The sequence below is a fragment of the Lagenorhynchus albirostris genome, chromosome 9 (assembly GCF_949774975.1).
Source record: "Lagenorhynchus albirostris chromosome 9, mLagAlb1.1, whole genome shotgun sequence".
In the NCBI taxonomy this organism is placed as follows: Eukaryota; Metazoa; Chordata; class Mammalia; order Artiodactyla; family Delphinidae; genus Lagenorhynchus; species Lagenorhynchus albirostris.
In genome coordinates this window covers 26,616,851-26,634,393 of record NC_083103.1, presented here as the reverse complement: position 1 = coordinate 26,634,393, position 17,543 = coordinate 26,616,851, and the positions used below count along the sequence as shown (strand labels likewise).

At 36.3% G+C, this 17,543-nt stretch overlaps 1 protein-coding gene across 4 annotated transcripts in view; it reads left to right on the top strand.

Annotated features, from left to right (window-relative positions):
• Positions 1 to 17,543, top strand: part of DNAJC24 (DnaJ heat shock protein family (Hsp40) member C24) — a 63,955-nt gene that overhangs the window by 40,128 nt on the left and 6,284 nt on the right. For 2 of the 4 annotated variants that reach the window (XM_060159479.1, XM_060159481.1), the window contains exons 3-4: positions 2,412 to 2,550; positions 14,240 to 14,308. In XM_060159479.1, the coding sequence (XP_060015462.1) occupies positions 2,412 to 2,550; positions 14,240 to 14,308 (208 nt within the window). Of the gene's footprint in view, positions 1 to 2,411; positions 2,551 to 13,688; positions 14,134 to 14,239; positions 14,309 to 17,543 lie in introns of those variants that run through there. The other 2 variants (XR_009542399.1, XM_060159482.1) reach the window with 2 other exon arrangements.

Genomic DNA, 17,543 nt, shown 5'->3' with positions numbered 1-17,543 from the left:
AACTAGAGAAAGCCTGTGTGCAGCAATGAAGACCCAACTTGGCCAAATATATATATATATATATATATATATATATATATATAAATGTACATAATAATGACACCATTTTATTAATAGACCTTTAATTGAAATATCTTTAGAAGTTGTGTCTGTTATATTCTAGTTTTAAACTGTAGATGTATTTAGATTGTGTATAATTTCTTGTAGCTGCTGGAATAAATTACCACAAACTTGGTGGCTTAAAACAACAGAAATTTATTCTTTCACAATTCTGGAGGCTAGAAGTCCAAAATCAGTATAACTGGGCCAAAATCAAAGTATTGGCTGGGCCACCATTCCTCTAGAGGCTCTAGGGGGAGAGTCCATTCCTTGTCTCTTTTAGCATCTGGTGGCTGCCAGCATTCCTTGGCTTATGGTCTCATCACTCCAGTCTTTAAGGCCAATATTTAAAATCTCTCTGCACAGTCTTCACATCACCTTCCCCTCTGTGTGTCACATCTCCCTCTGCCTCTTTCTTATAAAAATTCTTTGATTATATTTAGGACCCACCTGCACAGTTCAGGATAATCTTCCCAATCTTTAACTTAATTCACATCTGCAAAGACCCCTTTTCCAAATGAGGTAACATTTACAGGAACTAGGGATTAGGACCTGATATTTTGGGGGGCTATTATCAGCCTACCACAGAATATTATCTTTTTTAGACCTTCATTTTGTTCTGGAACTTTCTGTCAAAGCAGATTGGACTGAGGATTTTGGTACCCCAAATGACATACTTATTTTCTTGCTATAACTTTCATTTTTTAATTAAAACCTATATCACAGCATAAAATTTATTGCATTCTATTAGCACAACAGAATAGATCTAAAAGCCTCAGATGGTGAATTACTTATTTAAAATAATAGGAAAATACCAAATTAGGGAAAATGATTGAATTGTGCTTTGACTACCATAGAACTGATATATGACTCAAAATTTAGTGATAGCTTTTAGTTTGGGGCAGCCAGGAACTAATTCTTGGTTTTGTAGGGCTTTCTTGGTCTGGTTGGTGTATGATTAGTCCATTGTGTTCTGTTCATTGTACCAACCACTACTGGTTTCTGTAGTGGCCTATTAGAAATTACCTATCTTCTAGTCTGTACTTCCGTGATACAGCTGCTAGATTAGAATGGTTTCTCTAGGGCCTTACTCAATGTTAGCAGCATACTGAGATTGTGTTTTCACATGTAAGTATTGATACATCTTAAATGTATACTAGTGGTGTATTTGAGCATGTTGCATGAAATAACATTGATTCATACCAAACTTGTTGTACAGAACTTCTTCACATAGTGTTAGAAGATGGGTTAGGTAGAGAACTTAATGTAGCCTACTCTATTTTGGCTTTGGTACATTACGTAATATCCTAGCTTTAAGGATTGCTTAAACCTCAGTATGGGAATAACTTTCATGAGCATCATTTGATAAATCATGGCCTAAAAAAGATGAAACAATAAAGCCTAAGTTTCCTTTTCTTCAGTCATTATATTAATTAGCTTAAATATTTAAATATTAATAGCTGATAGATTTGGGCATAGGAGGAGAAGAAAAGAAATAGTTTCCCAGAGGGAAAATGGAAGCCTGATTCTCTTTGTTTGCCCTGTAATCTTTCTCCCAGCATACATGATGTTCATTAGTTCTTCTGGGCAACCAAATATCACAGTAGCCTTTGCTCTGCCAGTGAGCATCACCAGCAGTGTGGAGAAAGTTTAGCATGAAAACAAATGTAAGAAAGATTTACTAACCAATTAATTTGTATTCAAATGTTTTGTTGAGTTCTTTAAAATTGTTTCTTACAAATCTGCTCTGAAATAACCATTTTTCAATACAAATTTGTGTTTGGGGATTTATAACTTGAAAATCTTCAGGGCTGAGCCAGAAGATGAGAAGTGTTTTAATTTAAAGTAATAATTGTGTAATTTCAAAAGAAAAGCTAGTAGTAGTCCATTGTTATGATATCTACAGCCAAGCATATTGTATAAGGAGAGCTTCATACTCTGTACAGAGTTTGTACTCTTCCTCTATCAGGTCCTGCTCGTCTGCATGTACCTATTTCTGTTTGTGTTAGTCATCCTCTCTGGGTAAATTGTCCATGAGACCAGTGATTCCATCAGCAAATTATCCAGAAAATGCTGTTTTTGCACATTGTGGCAGATCATGTCACTGGTGGATTTATAGCTACTCCAGTGCTCTAATTAACCTGGCAGTTGTCTCCGGTGCCCAACACTGTTGTTTCGTTGCTTGGCATCTTAGTTTTCATCTTCTCATTACCTTCTCTCTTAACGAAATCTCAGATTTAGAGGGTTTTTTTTAACCTATCCCCCCACCCTCTCTACTCATCACCCCACCCCCCCTTGTTTTTGATTGGCAGTATCATCCGGATAAACAAAGTGCAGATGTACCAGCAGGAACAGTGGAGGAATGTATACAGAAGTTCATCGAAGTTGATCAGGCATGGAAAATTCTAGGGAATGAAGAAACAAAAAAAGAGTATGACCTGCAGCGGCATGGTAGGTACTTGTGGTGAGGAGCCCCAGCACATTGGCAGCTCTGTGAAGCACAGTCTGCAGCCATTTCTGGGGGACGCTTTTCAGCATTTGCACCAAGTTGTTATTGCCTCCTTTACTCCTTCCCTCCCGTCACTGTTTTTAATTATGCCCTATTCTTAGTAGTGATTACTATGTATCCATTGAGAAGTCAGCAAAACTACTAGGATGTGGCTTCTTGTGAAGCCGTGAAAGCTACTTTTTATAACTAATGAAAAATGCTTAATTACACATTCCTAATTAATATGTTTTTTATGTTTAAAAACTTCTTTTTATTAAATTTAATTATGTACTGATTAAAATTTTCATTGAGTACTTCTAAGGCTATATACTGTATAAATGACAATCTATAGGAAGATACTATAAAGGATAACATCTTAAAGCACTCTTTGCTGTCTCTGGACTTGTTTTAGGCTAGGTTTTCATGATTATCTCCTGGATAAACTATATTCTTTGTAAGATTGTTATAAATGATACCTTAGGAACGCACATTTCCTAAGCAATTTTAAAAGTCATTTCTTTTATGCATTTTAGAAAATAGCTTCTTAAAACAGTGACAAGCTCTTGTGAGAAAGAAAGGGACAAATGTAGGTCAGGTTTGTCACACATGGACTGCAGTTACGCGAAGTGATAGGCTGTCTTTCAGCCCTGGCCTTGGGATAACAGTCCCTCAGCCTTCTATCTGAACCTTCAATATGCACCCTACATGCTAATGGGGGGAGTCGATAATCAGCCACAGCCTGTGGGGAAAACACTCAATTGCACTCTGCCATAGAGCACCAGGCTCAGCATTGACTCACATGTGTTGATAAAAGCTCACTGTCTCTGTACTTGATTATTGAATCTCCTCCCATGCCTTGCACCAGTACACGATCAAACCTAACAAAATGATTGTAAGGCTCCTACTACTAAGGTTATGAAAATTTGATTTGAGAAATAAGGCTTTGTTTCTAAGATACAACATTATAGGTTAAAGCCAACAATATATATAGAATATCCATATCTGTTTTCAGAGGGAGTTGTATCAGTAAAATTAAGTGTTTCTTACAGTTAGTGTGTGATTCCTTTGTGGAAAGACTTCATAAGCAATTTGCTTATGTCCTGGGGTATTAGTTTTTAATAGTCACTTTCATAATACTAATGATCTCTAAAGCCCTTCTACTTTTTTAAGACTGATGAACTTAACAGTACTTTTTAAAAAATGTTAAGAAACCAATAAATATAAATTTGCAATGAATTTGGATTAATTTTCAAATATGGCTTGAATATTGGGTCCTCCTTCTATTTGGTGCATTTATGTGCATCTTTCCAATGTTGTATTTCTTCTGTAAATTCTTGCACTTCCGGCAAAAGAATGTGGAGGTGGTTTCATTTGAGGATGAATTCTATCCATAGATACATCTTTCTGACCTTGCTTCACATGGTAAAATTTCTGTGAAAGTGTAGAAACTAATAAACATGGATGTATTGTGTGTGAGAAGTTACCTATGTTTCTAAAGTGACCAAGTTCTACTGTCGATGACAGTCTCTCATGGTGCTTTGCACGTCTTTACCAGTGTTTATTCTGGGGTGTTGATTTGCTTAAGGTGAGGATAATCCACAAAACTGTATCTTAAGGAGTGTAGGGTGTGTACTTGCACTGTCACTCTGCATTTTTGCCACTCCACAGCTTGGTACTATTAAGAACTTATCAGTGGGCTTCCCTGGTGGCGCAGTGGTTGGGAGTCCGCTTGCCGATGCAGCGGACGCGGGTTCGTGCCCTGGTCCGGGAGGATCCCACATGTCGCGGAGCGGCTGGGCTCGTGAGCCATGGCCGCTGAGCCTGCGCCTCCGGAGCCTGTGCTCCGCAACGGGAGAGGCCACAACAGTGAGAGGCCCGCTTATGGCAAAAAAAAAAAAAAAAAAAGAACTTATCAGTGAAACTGACTAGAAACCTACTGTCAGACAGAGAAAAGAGGTAGGGAGAGATCAGGAATCAAAAAATATTCTCCCTTGCTAGGGTATTGGGTGAGTAAGACCAGAAATGGGAGAAATAGGAAGCAGGGTTAAAAGTGAGCAGTAGAATTACATGAAGGAGGTTTAAGAGATGTTAGAAGAACAAATAACCAACATCTTCAAGCCTTTCTCATTGCCTTTGAGAAGTCTTTGGAAATGTGGATTTCTTTTGAGCTTTGAATCCTTGGTTTAGAGGTTTTAATGGAAGGAGCTCTAGTCTGCTGCATCTCAGGAGATTCTTATAACTCATTGACGAGGTCACAACAAAGTTTAGACAAACCAAATACAGTGAGATTGGGCTTGATTCATGATTCCAATAAATAGGCAGATCTTCTGGGAATTTATATGATGTCTGTCTGCTTTGCATGTTTTTCAGGCGGGTGAGCTTTTCTAGAAGGACAGTAGAAATACAAATTTTCATGACATTTTAGTACCTCAGATCTAAGTACTAAATATTTCCTTCATTACCAGAGGCTCCAAATAGTGAGAATGCTCTGTTTCAGTTTTAAATTGAAATTGGCTTGCTGTTTAGATAAGGAATAGCAGTTTCTTATCCAGATACAACTTGCTGGTTTTAAGCCTTTCATACTAGAGCTATTTCAAAAATCTCATAATAAACCTGGTTTTGTATTGTCATTTCTCTTGATTACCGACATTAATTTTTACTTCTTTACCCATCTTCAATAAATAGCTCCTTGAAAGAAGGAAATGAACTTGAACTTCTAACACTGAGGATTTAGATTTGATAGAAGGAAAAACTTTGAGAGTGATAATTTGTTGAAGACCAGGATAGGTTACCAAGAGAGAGAGTTGTTATAACCAGGTCAAAGCACTCTTTTTTTCTGGGTCAACCCCTGGGGACATGGAAATAGCTTTGTTATACAGAACCCTTTTTGCATGTGGTGATAGTTCATTATAGAACTTTCTTTTCATGGTGTGTGCTTTAAATATGATTGTTTCCTGCCCTGCATTAACGTATAGTATAAAATAAGTTTGCGTTCTGTATACTTGGAAAGGAGGCAGGAGATGTTTTATTGGCGGATGTTGAACACTTTCTCATATTTCACAGCTCAAAGTTGGTGCTCTTTTGTAAGGAAAGCCTCATAATATTACCTACAACCATTTATTTCTGTAAAAGATCGTTTAAAGGAGCCCTTGAAATCCATATTTTTTGCTTCACAAAAGAATTATCAAAAGAAATATTCTAGGATAGGTGACCTAAAGTAAAGTACTTGTGTTTTTTCTCCCTCATTTACACTTCTGTATTCCTGGTTGACATTTTAGGGCAGTGTTGGCCAGGCTCATTAGAAAAGCAAACCTAATAAAAGATTAGTATTATTCAGTTTCTAGGTATTATACATTTTGAAAGCAATGTTAACTAGTGAATTTAATCAGTAAGTTCCAGTTGGACATATTTACCTTATTGTTTGTAAGGATGCTTCCAGACTGCTTCCCATGTTCCCTTGAAAGGCATGTAGTTTTTCAAGGTTAGGCTTTGCACTTCAGACAACCAGATGAACACTTTGGAAATTCTTTTTAGGATTTATAAAATGTTCATATGAATAATATCTATTGAATAGATTTTTGTGCCTTTATAATTCTTGTGGGGAGTTTTCTCATACATTAAGTGCATTTAAAAACATGTCAGAAGTATATCATGAAAAGAATAGGAATCGTGATTCAATAGCTTTGTAGTGTGAGTCATACAGATCTCTGATGTCTAGGTGGCTGTATGGAGTGACACAGCTTATGAGTTAGGTTACTTCACTGTGATCTGAAGAGGAACAGACCTTCAAATGAAGTCAGTCAAATTAAATTATGTTGTAAAAACATAAGTGGATTGTGTCTGGAGTCCTTGCTGGTATATTGTCTTATATTAAGATGTACCTTGTTTCTCTGTTAGTGAATTATTTTGGTGATGTGGCGCCTTCATGCTACACAATTGGCCAAGTGCTTGGATACCCAAGACAGCTGGGCTCTGAAGAGGATTGAGCCAAACGTTGTAAAGTTAGTGTCTTTACTTAAAGCTAATCAGCTATACTCTCCTTACCTAGATACAAAAGGTCGTTTCAGTTGTTGTATTATACAGTTCACTCCATCCCTTTATTAGGATAAATATTTGAGAATGGGAGATAAATAAGTAAATCTTGGACCAGATGAGGAACGTACCTTAAAACCCCACCAACATTTATGTGTCAGAGAACTGAATCAACATGTAATTTCTTAAATTTAAAATAAAAGTACTTGCTGAAAAGCAAGTTAACACTAAAGACTGATTAACTCCATAAAAAGCGAATTAGTACTTTTAAATGTAGATAATATGAATTTGGGTTATCTGTTTCAAATAATGACTTAAGGCCAGTGGATGTTTGTGTAAATTATGTGCTAAAACTGACCCTTATAAAATACTTGTATTAGTCAGATTAGGGTTTCCATTTATGGTCATATCCGTTTTTCCATTTGATTTTAGGAATTTGAAAATTGGCTATAAAAATGTGCTTCAGGTAAAACTTGAAGATAAGCATCAGGGGGCATGTTTTTTTGGTGACTGTTTCTGGGAAAAGTAAGTATGTGAAATGATGCAGAAAATCCATCTAGACAGTTAGGGACTTGCATTTCTTCAGAGAGGGAAGATAATATAGATAAAACTTTCTGTGAGGGTCCTCTTGCTTCATCTTCTTTGCATAAGAAGGTGACTGCTCGCATTATTTGTTACTTTTACTTGAATACAAATGACTGCTTTTGCAATGACAATGTATTTTAAGATCATTTCTCAATGATTTTGAATAAAAATTTGGCTAGTTTCAAATAATGCTATAGAAACCTACGGGCAAGATTATAGTTATAATCCTGTAATACTTGGACATAATTGGAAGTTTTGATTTAATAACAGAGAAAATGTAGGATTTTAGGAAGTTTGTGTCTCCATCTTTATCCTGTTGCCCAATTTCTACTCGGGTACTTGACCCGACTGAAATCAATGGGTTCAAAACCAAGACTGGGTCCACCTTTCTCATTGCTTGTTTTTAACCCTCAGACTTGAAATCTTTCTTTCATATTACACTCTGATTACTTCTGGTTTGCTCAATATATAGCCAATGAACTAAAAATGAGTGTTGGCATTTCTTCTTCAATGTGTTTTTTTCCCTCTAAGTGATCTTTTTATTCTCACAGCTACCACAATAGACCACACCCAGATTATAACACAGACTCAGGTTACTTCCACAGCTGCTAATTGGCCTTCTCCCATAGTCATTTACATTTTGATTGGTCTAGCTTTCTTTATTCTTACTCTTGTTTAAGAACTTATATAACTACCCACTCCCTAACACAACATTTACCCATTCACATGGAATTTAAATGCGACAGAAGCTCTTAAGTTTGTCCCTAATTACTTCTTCCAGCCTTATCACCAATCACAAACCTAATGTGAATCTTCTCCCCATTCATTTAGGGGTTCCCAAACACATCTGCTTATACTGTTTGTTGTTACTCAGAATACCCTTGCGTTCTGATTCTTCACAGCTTATTCTTTGTTCAAGTTCCAACTCTGGTCCTCCTAGCTCCACCCCCAACAAAAGAAAGCCTCCCCTGACTTTCTAATCTACTGTCATTACGTCTAACCTCTGAATTTAATCCATAAATTATTTTGATTTTTTTCCCCATCTTTCAGTTCTGTTTGATACTTTGGAAGGACTAAATAATAATATGGACTATGGCTTTGATAATAATAGATCAATTTTAATGGGACTGACAATAGTAAAGTACATCAAACTTCTTAACCCTGTTACAAATCCAGACAAGGTGAAAGTTGCTGCCGTCCTACACTGTGGTACTCGAGGCTCCCCCCACTCCCCAACCATGCAATAATTGAGTCATTTTCCTGTGGTCTGTTATAGACAGGTCAACACAAACATTATGAGTTAATAACAACAGTTAAAATAGCTGCCATTTGTTGAGCACTAGAACTATGGCAATTGTCTTTTAATCATTGTTTAACAACCTTGTAAGGAAGATTTTAATATCTGTTTTCCAGAGAAGGAGTCTGAGGCCCAGAGCGTTTAAGTAATTTGACTAAGGGCACATAGCTAGTAATTGATAAGAGGGGAAACTCAAAGCCGTTCTCTGACTCTTAATCACTGTGCTAGGCTGCCAAGTTTTGAATAGGTGTGTACAACCTACTATTTTAGTTCCAGATAGTCAGGAATGAGGCATATTTGAGGGTCAGAGTGAGAGGCCAGGCTTACTTCTGCTACTGTGTTCTGCCTTTCTGCAGTGAAACATGAAATTCAATTTCCGGGTTTCATTTGGTACCTTTCATGAGCACTGGGTTTCTGTGCAGCTTATGAAAGAACCGTAGTTCTTCAAGTCCATAATTAAGCTCCAAGTTTGTAGTTTTTCTGCAGTATGGAAAGCCTTGCAGTTGTGACTCTTTAATTTCATCTGGGGAAGAATTATAGAGCTTTATGATTTAATGAATAGGTTTCAAGCTAAATGTTGCCTGATTCTGAATCTCTTATCAAGGTAGAGACTGTTCTAAGAACAGAGACTATTAAGGACAAGGAACTGATTTCCTTCAAGTTATTTCCTATATGAAAGACTTAATTATGTATACTGAAATGATTTTTAAGAAGGAGGTGATTGTTTAAAATTAAATTACATGGTTTTAAAGCAGCAAGATATAATTTAGACCTAAAGGAAAATACCGCGATTGCTTTTAACACACATAGATGACTTCTGTAAGTTTGAAATGAATTTTGTTTTAAATGGCATAAAAATAAATACAATGCACTAACTGCTAAATGAGAGCGTTCTGGGGACTTGATCACTTGAGTAACACACAACATTGCCACTCTTGAATAGTAGGGACAGAGCTGCAGATAGACTAGATCTTTTGGCCAGTAGTGGGTTGAATGAGACTTTTAGGTATCCATAAAGAATAAAGTTTAATTCCTCTTCTTGGTAGCTTTTTGTTGCTGTTATTTATTTATTTTTACTTATTTATTTGAATTGTAGCTACAGTTAGAAAAGGTTTCCTGGGATTAGGAAGTGTAATTATATAGGCAGCAAACAAAGAGCTGTTTTAGAAATTTTACTGTCATTAGGAGGAAGTTTTAAAAGACTGGAATTCCATTGTCTGGTAAGAAGTAAGGAATATTTATTGATTCCCAAATGGAGCTGAAAAAAACCTTTCCTCTTTTAGAAAGTTGTGAATGACCCAGCGAGAGCTCTAGTAAGCTTTACTGAACCAAGCTGCTAATAGTTATTTAATGTTATTCTTCAGTGTGAAAGAATCTCCGTAGATTTTCCTTTTAATCTCTTTGAATTGCAGGCTCATAAACCTCTCTGATGAGTCCTGCCAGTGTTTTCTTAGATCCCACTGTTGAGACAATGGAGCCACAGAATTCTTTCACTTCTTGTTGTCAGACAAATCCAATAGAACACAAGGTCAGAAGGGCCTATACTTCTAAAGGTTGAAAGATTCTTTTTCAAGTAACCACATAAATTATTTGATTTTATCATTATATTGGTTGGGAATCTCTCTTTAACGATAGTGCATTGCTTTCTACATGTAAGTAAATCTGGAAGTTTTTCTTGTCTCCATATTTGCTTAAGCTTGTGAGCACAGTACAGGTTGTGCACAGACCTTAACGTTCCTAGATATCTTAGAAAAAGCTGAACCCATTCACTTCAAAAGAATTAGGAATCATGTAGTGACATTGGACTCAAAATGGAATTTACCAAATGCCAGGCAGTGCTCTTCTTTCCAAAGGGCAGTTTTTAGGTTTTTTAAAAAATTACTACCATTCTGTAGCTAAGATTCCAGATTTAAATCTTGGATCTGTTTATTTAATTAAATCACTTTCTAAGTCAGTTTCTGTTTTCTCATGATTTTTGGTAGTATATTAAGGAGGACTTTAAGATAGGGTTTACATTTTCAGATGCCTATTACAGTATTATAATGAGCAAAAATATTTATAATATGTAAAACTCAAAAGAAAACGAACTTATGTCTTTTACAGATGCAGTGCCTGATTAGTAGATAATAAAGCTAATTACAGGGTTCCTGTGCGTTACTTTAAGGACTAGGGAGGAATTAAGTTTTCTAATTATATCTACAGTGGTGGACAAGCAGAGATCATTGTTTAAAAAGAAAAAAAAGAAACATTAGTTTGTGCTCCTTCCTTGTAATGGTAGTGGGGGGCGGGGAGTTGCTGTTGCCCCATTCGCTGGACACCTGCCTCTCAACAAAAGATGGTGGTCTCCTCCCTGCCCCCCGCCCCCGCGCATTTAGATTCACCTTTTCCTTGTGAGTACCCTCTCCGCTCATCATACAGTTCTCCAGGGATCCAATTTCCCCCTGACTTAATCACCCTCAGCCTTTTGCAGAAGCTGTTAGATTATGGTCCTTTCAGAGGATACACACTTTCTTATGGAGCTCTTTACTTCGTTCCCCTAACTTTTCTTTCCTTATTTCTATTTAAAAATATAGCCATTAGAGTTTCAACACTATACCTAAACCTTTTTATTGAAGTATAGCATACATACAGAGGAATGCACCAATCCTAAGTGTACAGCCTGACGGATTTTCACAGTAAACACACCCATCTAACTAACCAGCACCCCAGCAGGCCCCTGTAACTTTTTCCAGTCACTACTCACTCTCCCACGCCCAACATCACAGGATAGTTTTGCCTGTTACACTTCACATAATGGGGATATCATACAGTACGCAGGTGTCCTCCGCTTTTCAAAAACTTGCTTTACTCCACTTCGCTTTCATGAAAGACCTACATTAGTACCTGCTTTCACTTAATGGAAAGAAACCCTAAGTGGATGTTCACCTTTATGAAAAGAGGTGAAAAGTGAAAACAGTGTTCAGCATTTGCTTTGCGGAGAGCCCCAAGCGGCCAGAGTGGCACTGCCAACCTCTCTCCCTGGGAACTACATTCAGCATCAAGCCACCATAGCTTTGAACTGTGTCTGTGAGCATCTGTGCTTTATCTTGAATTATTTTGTGCATCCGTTAGCAAGATATGTCTTGAGGTAATTTCTTCTTTGCTTTACCTATTTTGCCTTACAAAAGGTTTCATAGGAAAGCTCTACTTTCAGATAGCAGGGGAAGCCTGTGTTCACTCTTGTGTCAGATACTGACTTTTTTTTTTTTTTTATCCGGTACGCGGCCCTATCACCACTGTGGCCTCTCCCATTGCGGAGCACGGGCTCCGGACGCGCAGGCTCAGTGGCCATGGCTTACGGGCCCAGCCGCTCCGCGGCACGTGGGATCCTCCTGGACCGGCACGAACCCGTGTCCCCTGCATCGGCAGGCGGACTCTCAACCACTGCGCCACCAGGGAAGCCCAGATACTGACTTTTAAAACCAGAATCCCCACAAAACTTGGACTGTGTGCATGTAGTATTGAATAATCAGGTCAATATGTAGATGTTTAGATAGGCACAGAACAGGAGAAATTTTAATATACTCCTTTTAACTCTGACCTTGGGTAAAGTACTAACCATTTTTATGTTCTGTTTTCTTTCCCTTTTACCATGAGATATGGTCTAAACTGATCTTTCAGCTAAGAAGTAGTTAGCTACAATAAAGTTCCTGTACAGAAAGAGGAAAAAAAATAATAAAAATGTAAAAGCCACTTTTTGGAGTAGGTGGAATAATAGAAGGGGTTCCACATGAAATAGTAACTAGGGAGAATAACAATAGCTTCCTAGTAGAGAAGCAGAACAATACAAACCTGACTTGCTTGGCAGTTATATTTGCCAGTTATTTCTCATTAATTATTTTAAAATAAACATGGCATAATGGATACTTATGAATGGGTTGTCTTTTTTAACAATTAATGTATTACAGGTGTCCAAGATACGTTAGATTAAGGTTTATTCATCTTGTCATTACCTCTGCCTTGTCTGATTTGCTCTGATTTCAAAATTACTTAAGATATCTGTAAGATACCCTGGAATGTATTTCCCCCAACCAAGCTCTATTAAGTGCCAATTACCCCCATTCTTCAATTCTAAAACAGTGTTTCATTTCTGCATTCAAGCAGATTATCTTGGTCCTTCTGAGTAAGAAATTGAAACATGCGATAAAAGTCCATGAGACTTTTAGATAGAATTTTTTTTAATTTGGAATACTGAATAATCTATAACCAAGTAAACTTTATATAGAATGTGGAAATTAAATTGTTTTGTTCAGAAACTACCTCGCGTACTGATACACTTTGCATAGGCTATTCAGTGGACACACAGAGATGGAAGAACCACCCCTGACCACTTCGCAGAAGTCTTTATCTTTGGGTTTTAGAACAGTTTAATAGACTTAGTACCCAGTAAATATGAAGTGATATAATATTTGACATACCTTAATAGAAAAGCATGGTGAGTTCAAAATATTGTATAATCTTTTCATCTATTTTAAAATTGTGTAACTCACCAATAAATTTTGAACAGGCAGTTATTAAATATAATTAAATCGCAGGCATTCACACAACGGAACAAAGGGAAGCATTCTCAGCAAGTGAACAAGAGACTAGTGAGACAGCTAAAGAAAATTTCATTGGGGTGGGGGGTGGATTTTAGTAGTTTCTTTTAAGCGTTGACTTCTAGAAGAACAATACAAGCATACAGGAAGTACAGCGTGCCTTTAAAAACAAAGACAAGTGATTCTCATATACAGTTGCTTTCTTTGTCCTACAGTACACTTGCTTTAAGTAAGAGTGCATGCTTATACTACCTAGACCATATTCCTACTAAATTTAGGTGGCATTCCCGGTTTCTTTGGACCTTCCCTCCGTAGGGAAAACTGTGGCCCAGGAAACAGCAGTGGAACATCAACACAGAAAGGTTGTGTTGCGTGGCTATTAAAATATTTTAAAATAATTATCCTTTAAGTTACCTATTACTCTGTTGTGAGGAATTAAAAATCAGATGACTAAAAGCCCCCTTAAATTTGGTTAGAGCCTTATTCTTTAAGGCACTTTTAGCCTGATCTCAGTTGATTGGAAGAACACCCCTGTATTAGTTTGCTCCGTCTGCCATAACAAAATGCCATAGACTGGGTGGTTTAAACAACAGAAATTTATTTCTCACAGTGCTGGAGGCTGAAAAATCCAAGATTGAGGGGCAAGTTGATGAGGATCCTGGTCAGGTCTCTTTCTGGCTTGCAAAGGACCACTTTCTTGCTGTGTCTTCATATGATACTTTCCTCTGTGCATGTGAGTGGGGAGAGACCTCTCTCTTTGTCCTCTTGTAAGGCCATCAATTCTATCAGATTAGGACCCCACTCTTATGACCTCATTTAACCTTAATTACCTTCTAAAAGGCTTATTTCCAAATACAGTATGTTGGGAGTTAGGGCTTCAACATAAGAATTTGGGAGGTGGGACATAATTCAGTCCAGAGTGACCCTTCTAAAGTAGATAATTTGATATACATAAGGTTAAAAAGCTAGTAAAATATTATAACTGAGGTTCAAATGTAGTTATTTTTTACCTGACTCCACAGTCTTTCTTAGTCACAAATATAGTAAGCTAAGTTTTTATATAATTAGAATTGTAGTGACCAGGCTGGACTTGCCTTCTTAGCATTCTTCATGGTTATGATTTAAGTATCAAAATTAAGTGTCTCATTCTGTATTTTACAGAAGATGATCTAAGAAATATGGGACCAGTAGATGCTCGAGTATATCTTGAAGAAATGTCTTGGAATGAAGGTTGGAATTATTTTTTTCTCTTGGTTACAATCAGGAAAAATATTAGGGACCTCCTATAAGAAAAAAGCCATAGGATGTTCGGAAATAACAGCTTGGCTTTCTATATATATGTGGGTGTTTTTGTTTGGAATCTTCTTGTTTCATTCTAAACTTCAATTATTGATGTCCACTTATGTGACTCATTTCCAGTTATTTTCCTATCCTAATTAGATGTTAGGTACTTAAGATTTCGTATGGTTTTCTTTTTTAAACTACTTTGATTTTTTGTTTACTCTCCATCTGTATAACAGGGAATATAGTCAAAGGAGATAATTTTTTCCATCCTATGTTGACACTTAAGATGAATTCCTATTAGAATATATGTTTATTTTTGTTTCTTTATATGGAATGATAAATTGTCAGAGCAAGGATTTTAATGTTATACATGTTATACTCTTCTACTTGGAGCTTGATGTTTAACCTCCTTTTTTGATTGTGTCTTAAGTGGAAAAGAAAAATCTGTCACTCCCTTTTACCTACCATGAAGTCATATCTTTTTCCCCTTTCCTATTAATAGAATTTAAAAACTTAAATCTAACTTAATTTTCCATTCTTCAGATTAGTTCTGTGAATTGCTCTGGTTAGGTTTTATTAAGTTCCTTTTTTTAAAAATGGAAGCCATGAATACCACAATTCCATGTTTCTCTGGGCAAATGAAGAAGTCTTACTGTTTTCTAGAATTTTATATACTCTTAGTCCTATAACTGTATTATTCAGCCTGGGGTACAGATTCCCTGGGTGTTTATAAAAATTTATTAGTAAGTGTGGATAAGTAGAAGATAAACAGCCTGTCCTTTCCGAAACCAAGTTTACTGGAATATTTTTTAATGGCAAATTCTTAGCTTAGTGCTCTTAGGAAGTTGGGCCACAAAGCTATATTGACTTAGAAGGGGAATCATGTTTTTGCCTATGAGCCACTCTGCTCCTAAACTGCCAAATGAAATCCTGGAGTAGAAATTCTTATTTGCAGTGAATGATTGGAAAACTTGAGATTTTGTGTAACTGGGGCTCCCGGGGTTCATGATAGTTTCATCAGAGTAAACAGGAAGAGCTACTGCTGTGAAAATAGAATACACTAGTGACACTGATTTCACTGCTACTTTGTGAAGGGGATAGATTAGAACATGTTTATCAGGGAGACTTGCCCAGCTAAATAATATTTTTTGAAAATACAGTATTGCCAGCTTATCAACCAGTATATGTGCGTGTGTGTCCATCTCTTATTGGACAAATTAGTTCTTCTTGTTGTAGTTGATATGACTAATATGTTTTGTTACTAATAATTCCTGATAATATTAAAACAGTGAAAACTGGTTTTTGTAATTTTTACTTCTTTAGTAAAATTTTAAAAATATCAATTTAAGATTTTATTTTAAATTAAGACTGTGGATTAGTGTGGTTCAAGCATCTGTTCAGTCAGCAAATATATGGGCTTTTTGATAACAAGTGAAAATGCCAAGACATTGAAAGACATATACAACATGAAATCAAGAATTATCATAAATGTTATTGTCCTTGGTACTCCCTAAAGTAAACTTGACAGTGAAGACAATAAAGAAGCATCCCAGCTACAGCCAATGAATCAGTTATAAGCAGATACAGTTCATCTTAAAAGTACAGGATGTTCTTAGATACTTATTTAAATTAAGGGTTTTTTATCACTGCAAAGATAGAAATAGTCCTTATCCTTATGAGAGAAAATAGTGAGTAACAGCTACATGAAGCTATTATTTTTGCAGGAATGTTTAAAAACTGGTCATGTGAGTTTTGCAGTTGAATTTGCAATTTGGAATTGTTCCGTGCGATTGCAAAGAGCAGCCTTGGCAGATGAAAGTACATAAAAAGTGTGATCAACTGGACTAGCAAAAGCATTTGATGATTCCTTCATGGGCGCTTTCAGAATAACCTTGGAAGGTGAAGATCCAGAATAGGGGAAAAGTGGATGAAATCCTACATGAAAAACATAGCCAAATTATCAGCTTCTGGGTCCAGGAACAGTAGGAAATGATGCATTTTACTATGCTTAAAAGGCATACCTGAAGAACTATTGAGAGACTGAAGTTAGCCATTCCCCTTACAGTTAGTCTCTTATACAGCTTGGTTGTTTTGTCTTCATTCAGTGTATTTAAAATTATGATTTCTGTGAAGATATCACTTTAAGTGATAGTAGAATAATTTAAGAAGAAATTTAAAAATATGTGAGTTTTAGTGAGCATTAACATTTGGAATCATCTATGACAAAACTCCACAGTAGCCCATGGTGGCCTCTGCATCATCTACCAAGCACATGTCACCTCAAATTGTTTCTCAGTGTTCACTGAGGTGGTGAAAAAACAAGAGGGAGATTTAGCTCCAGAAAACCAATGGTTAGAATATGTATTTTTAGACAATTTAATAATAAAATAGTTCACTTTGAAAGCATGCTCTATTACACATATATGTTGGCTCAGATAGGGAAGATGTTAGTGTTTTAAAATTCAAGATTAAGTTATTTTTCTTTATAGAGAAAAAAGACATTGTGGTGAAAAATGAAAAGCAGGATTGTGAATTAATGTTTTCCTTACTGATAAAATAAACATGTAAAGCTGGCTTATTTAATTGCTTGTTTTTCCAAGACCAAAGTTGATTAGAGAACAAATCCAAGGCAGTTGAATATTTTTTCTTTTTCTTTTCTTTTTCTTCTTTTCATGGCATATGATGAGATCTAAGTGTTAAAAAATGAAGTTTGAGAATTGAATGAAGATATTTGATTGTAAGAAATTATATCTTTAGAGATTTAGTTCATTTATCTCTAATTTTTTTTATGACAGTAGTAAAATAATGAGATCAGTAATTACTTTTCTTTGACAGTCACTCCTCAGTGACAGTAAAATGGAATAACCAGTGGATCAGAGATTCTTTCAGCTAAAAGACAAAGTATTTCAACTTCCTAGGAAGAGGAAACTTATAAAATTTCCCCCATTCGTAGGCAGAACGTTGCACCATATTGCCTCCTTTGGGCATCTCACTTCAGTGATTGTCCTTTTGGTTCCTAAATCATTTGTAAACACCAAACAAACAGGTACACACACATAGCCCCCACAGAAAGGACACCATAGTATATGTCTATACATTTAAGGCAGGATTCTTGAAATAGTGTGATACCCGAACAGACAGGATTCAAATGCTGAACCTGATAAACAGTCAAGTCAGCGGT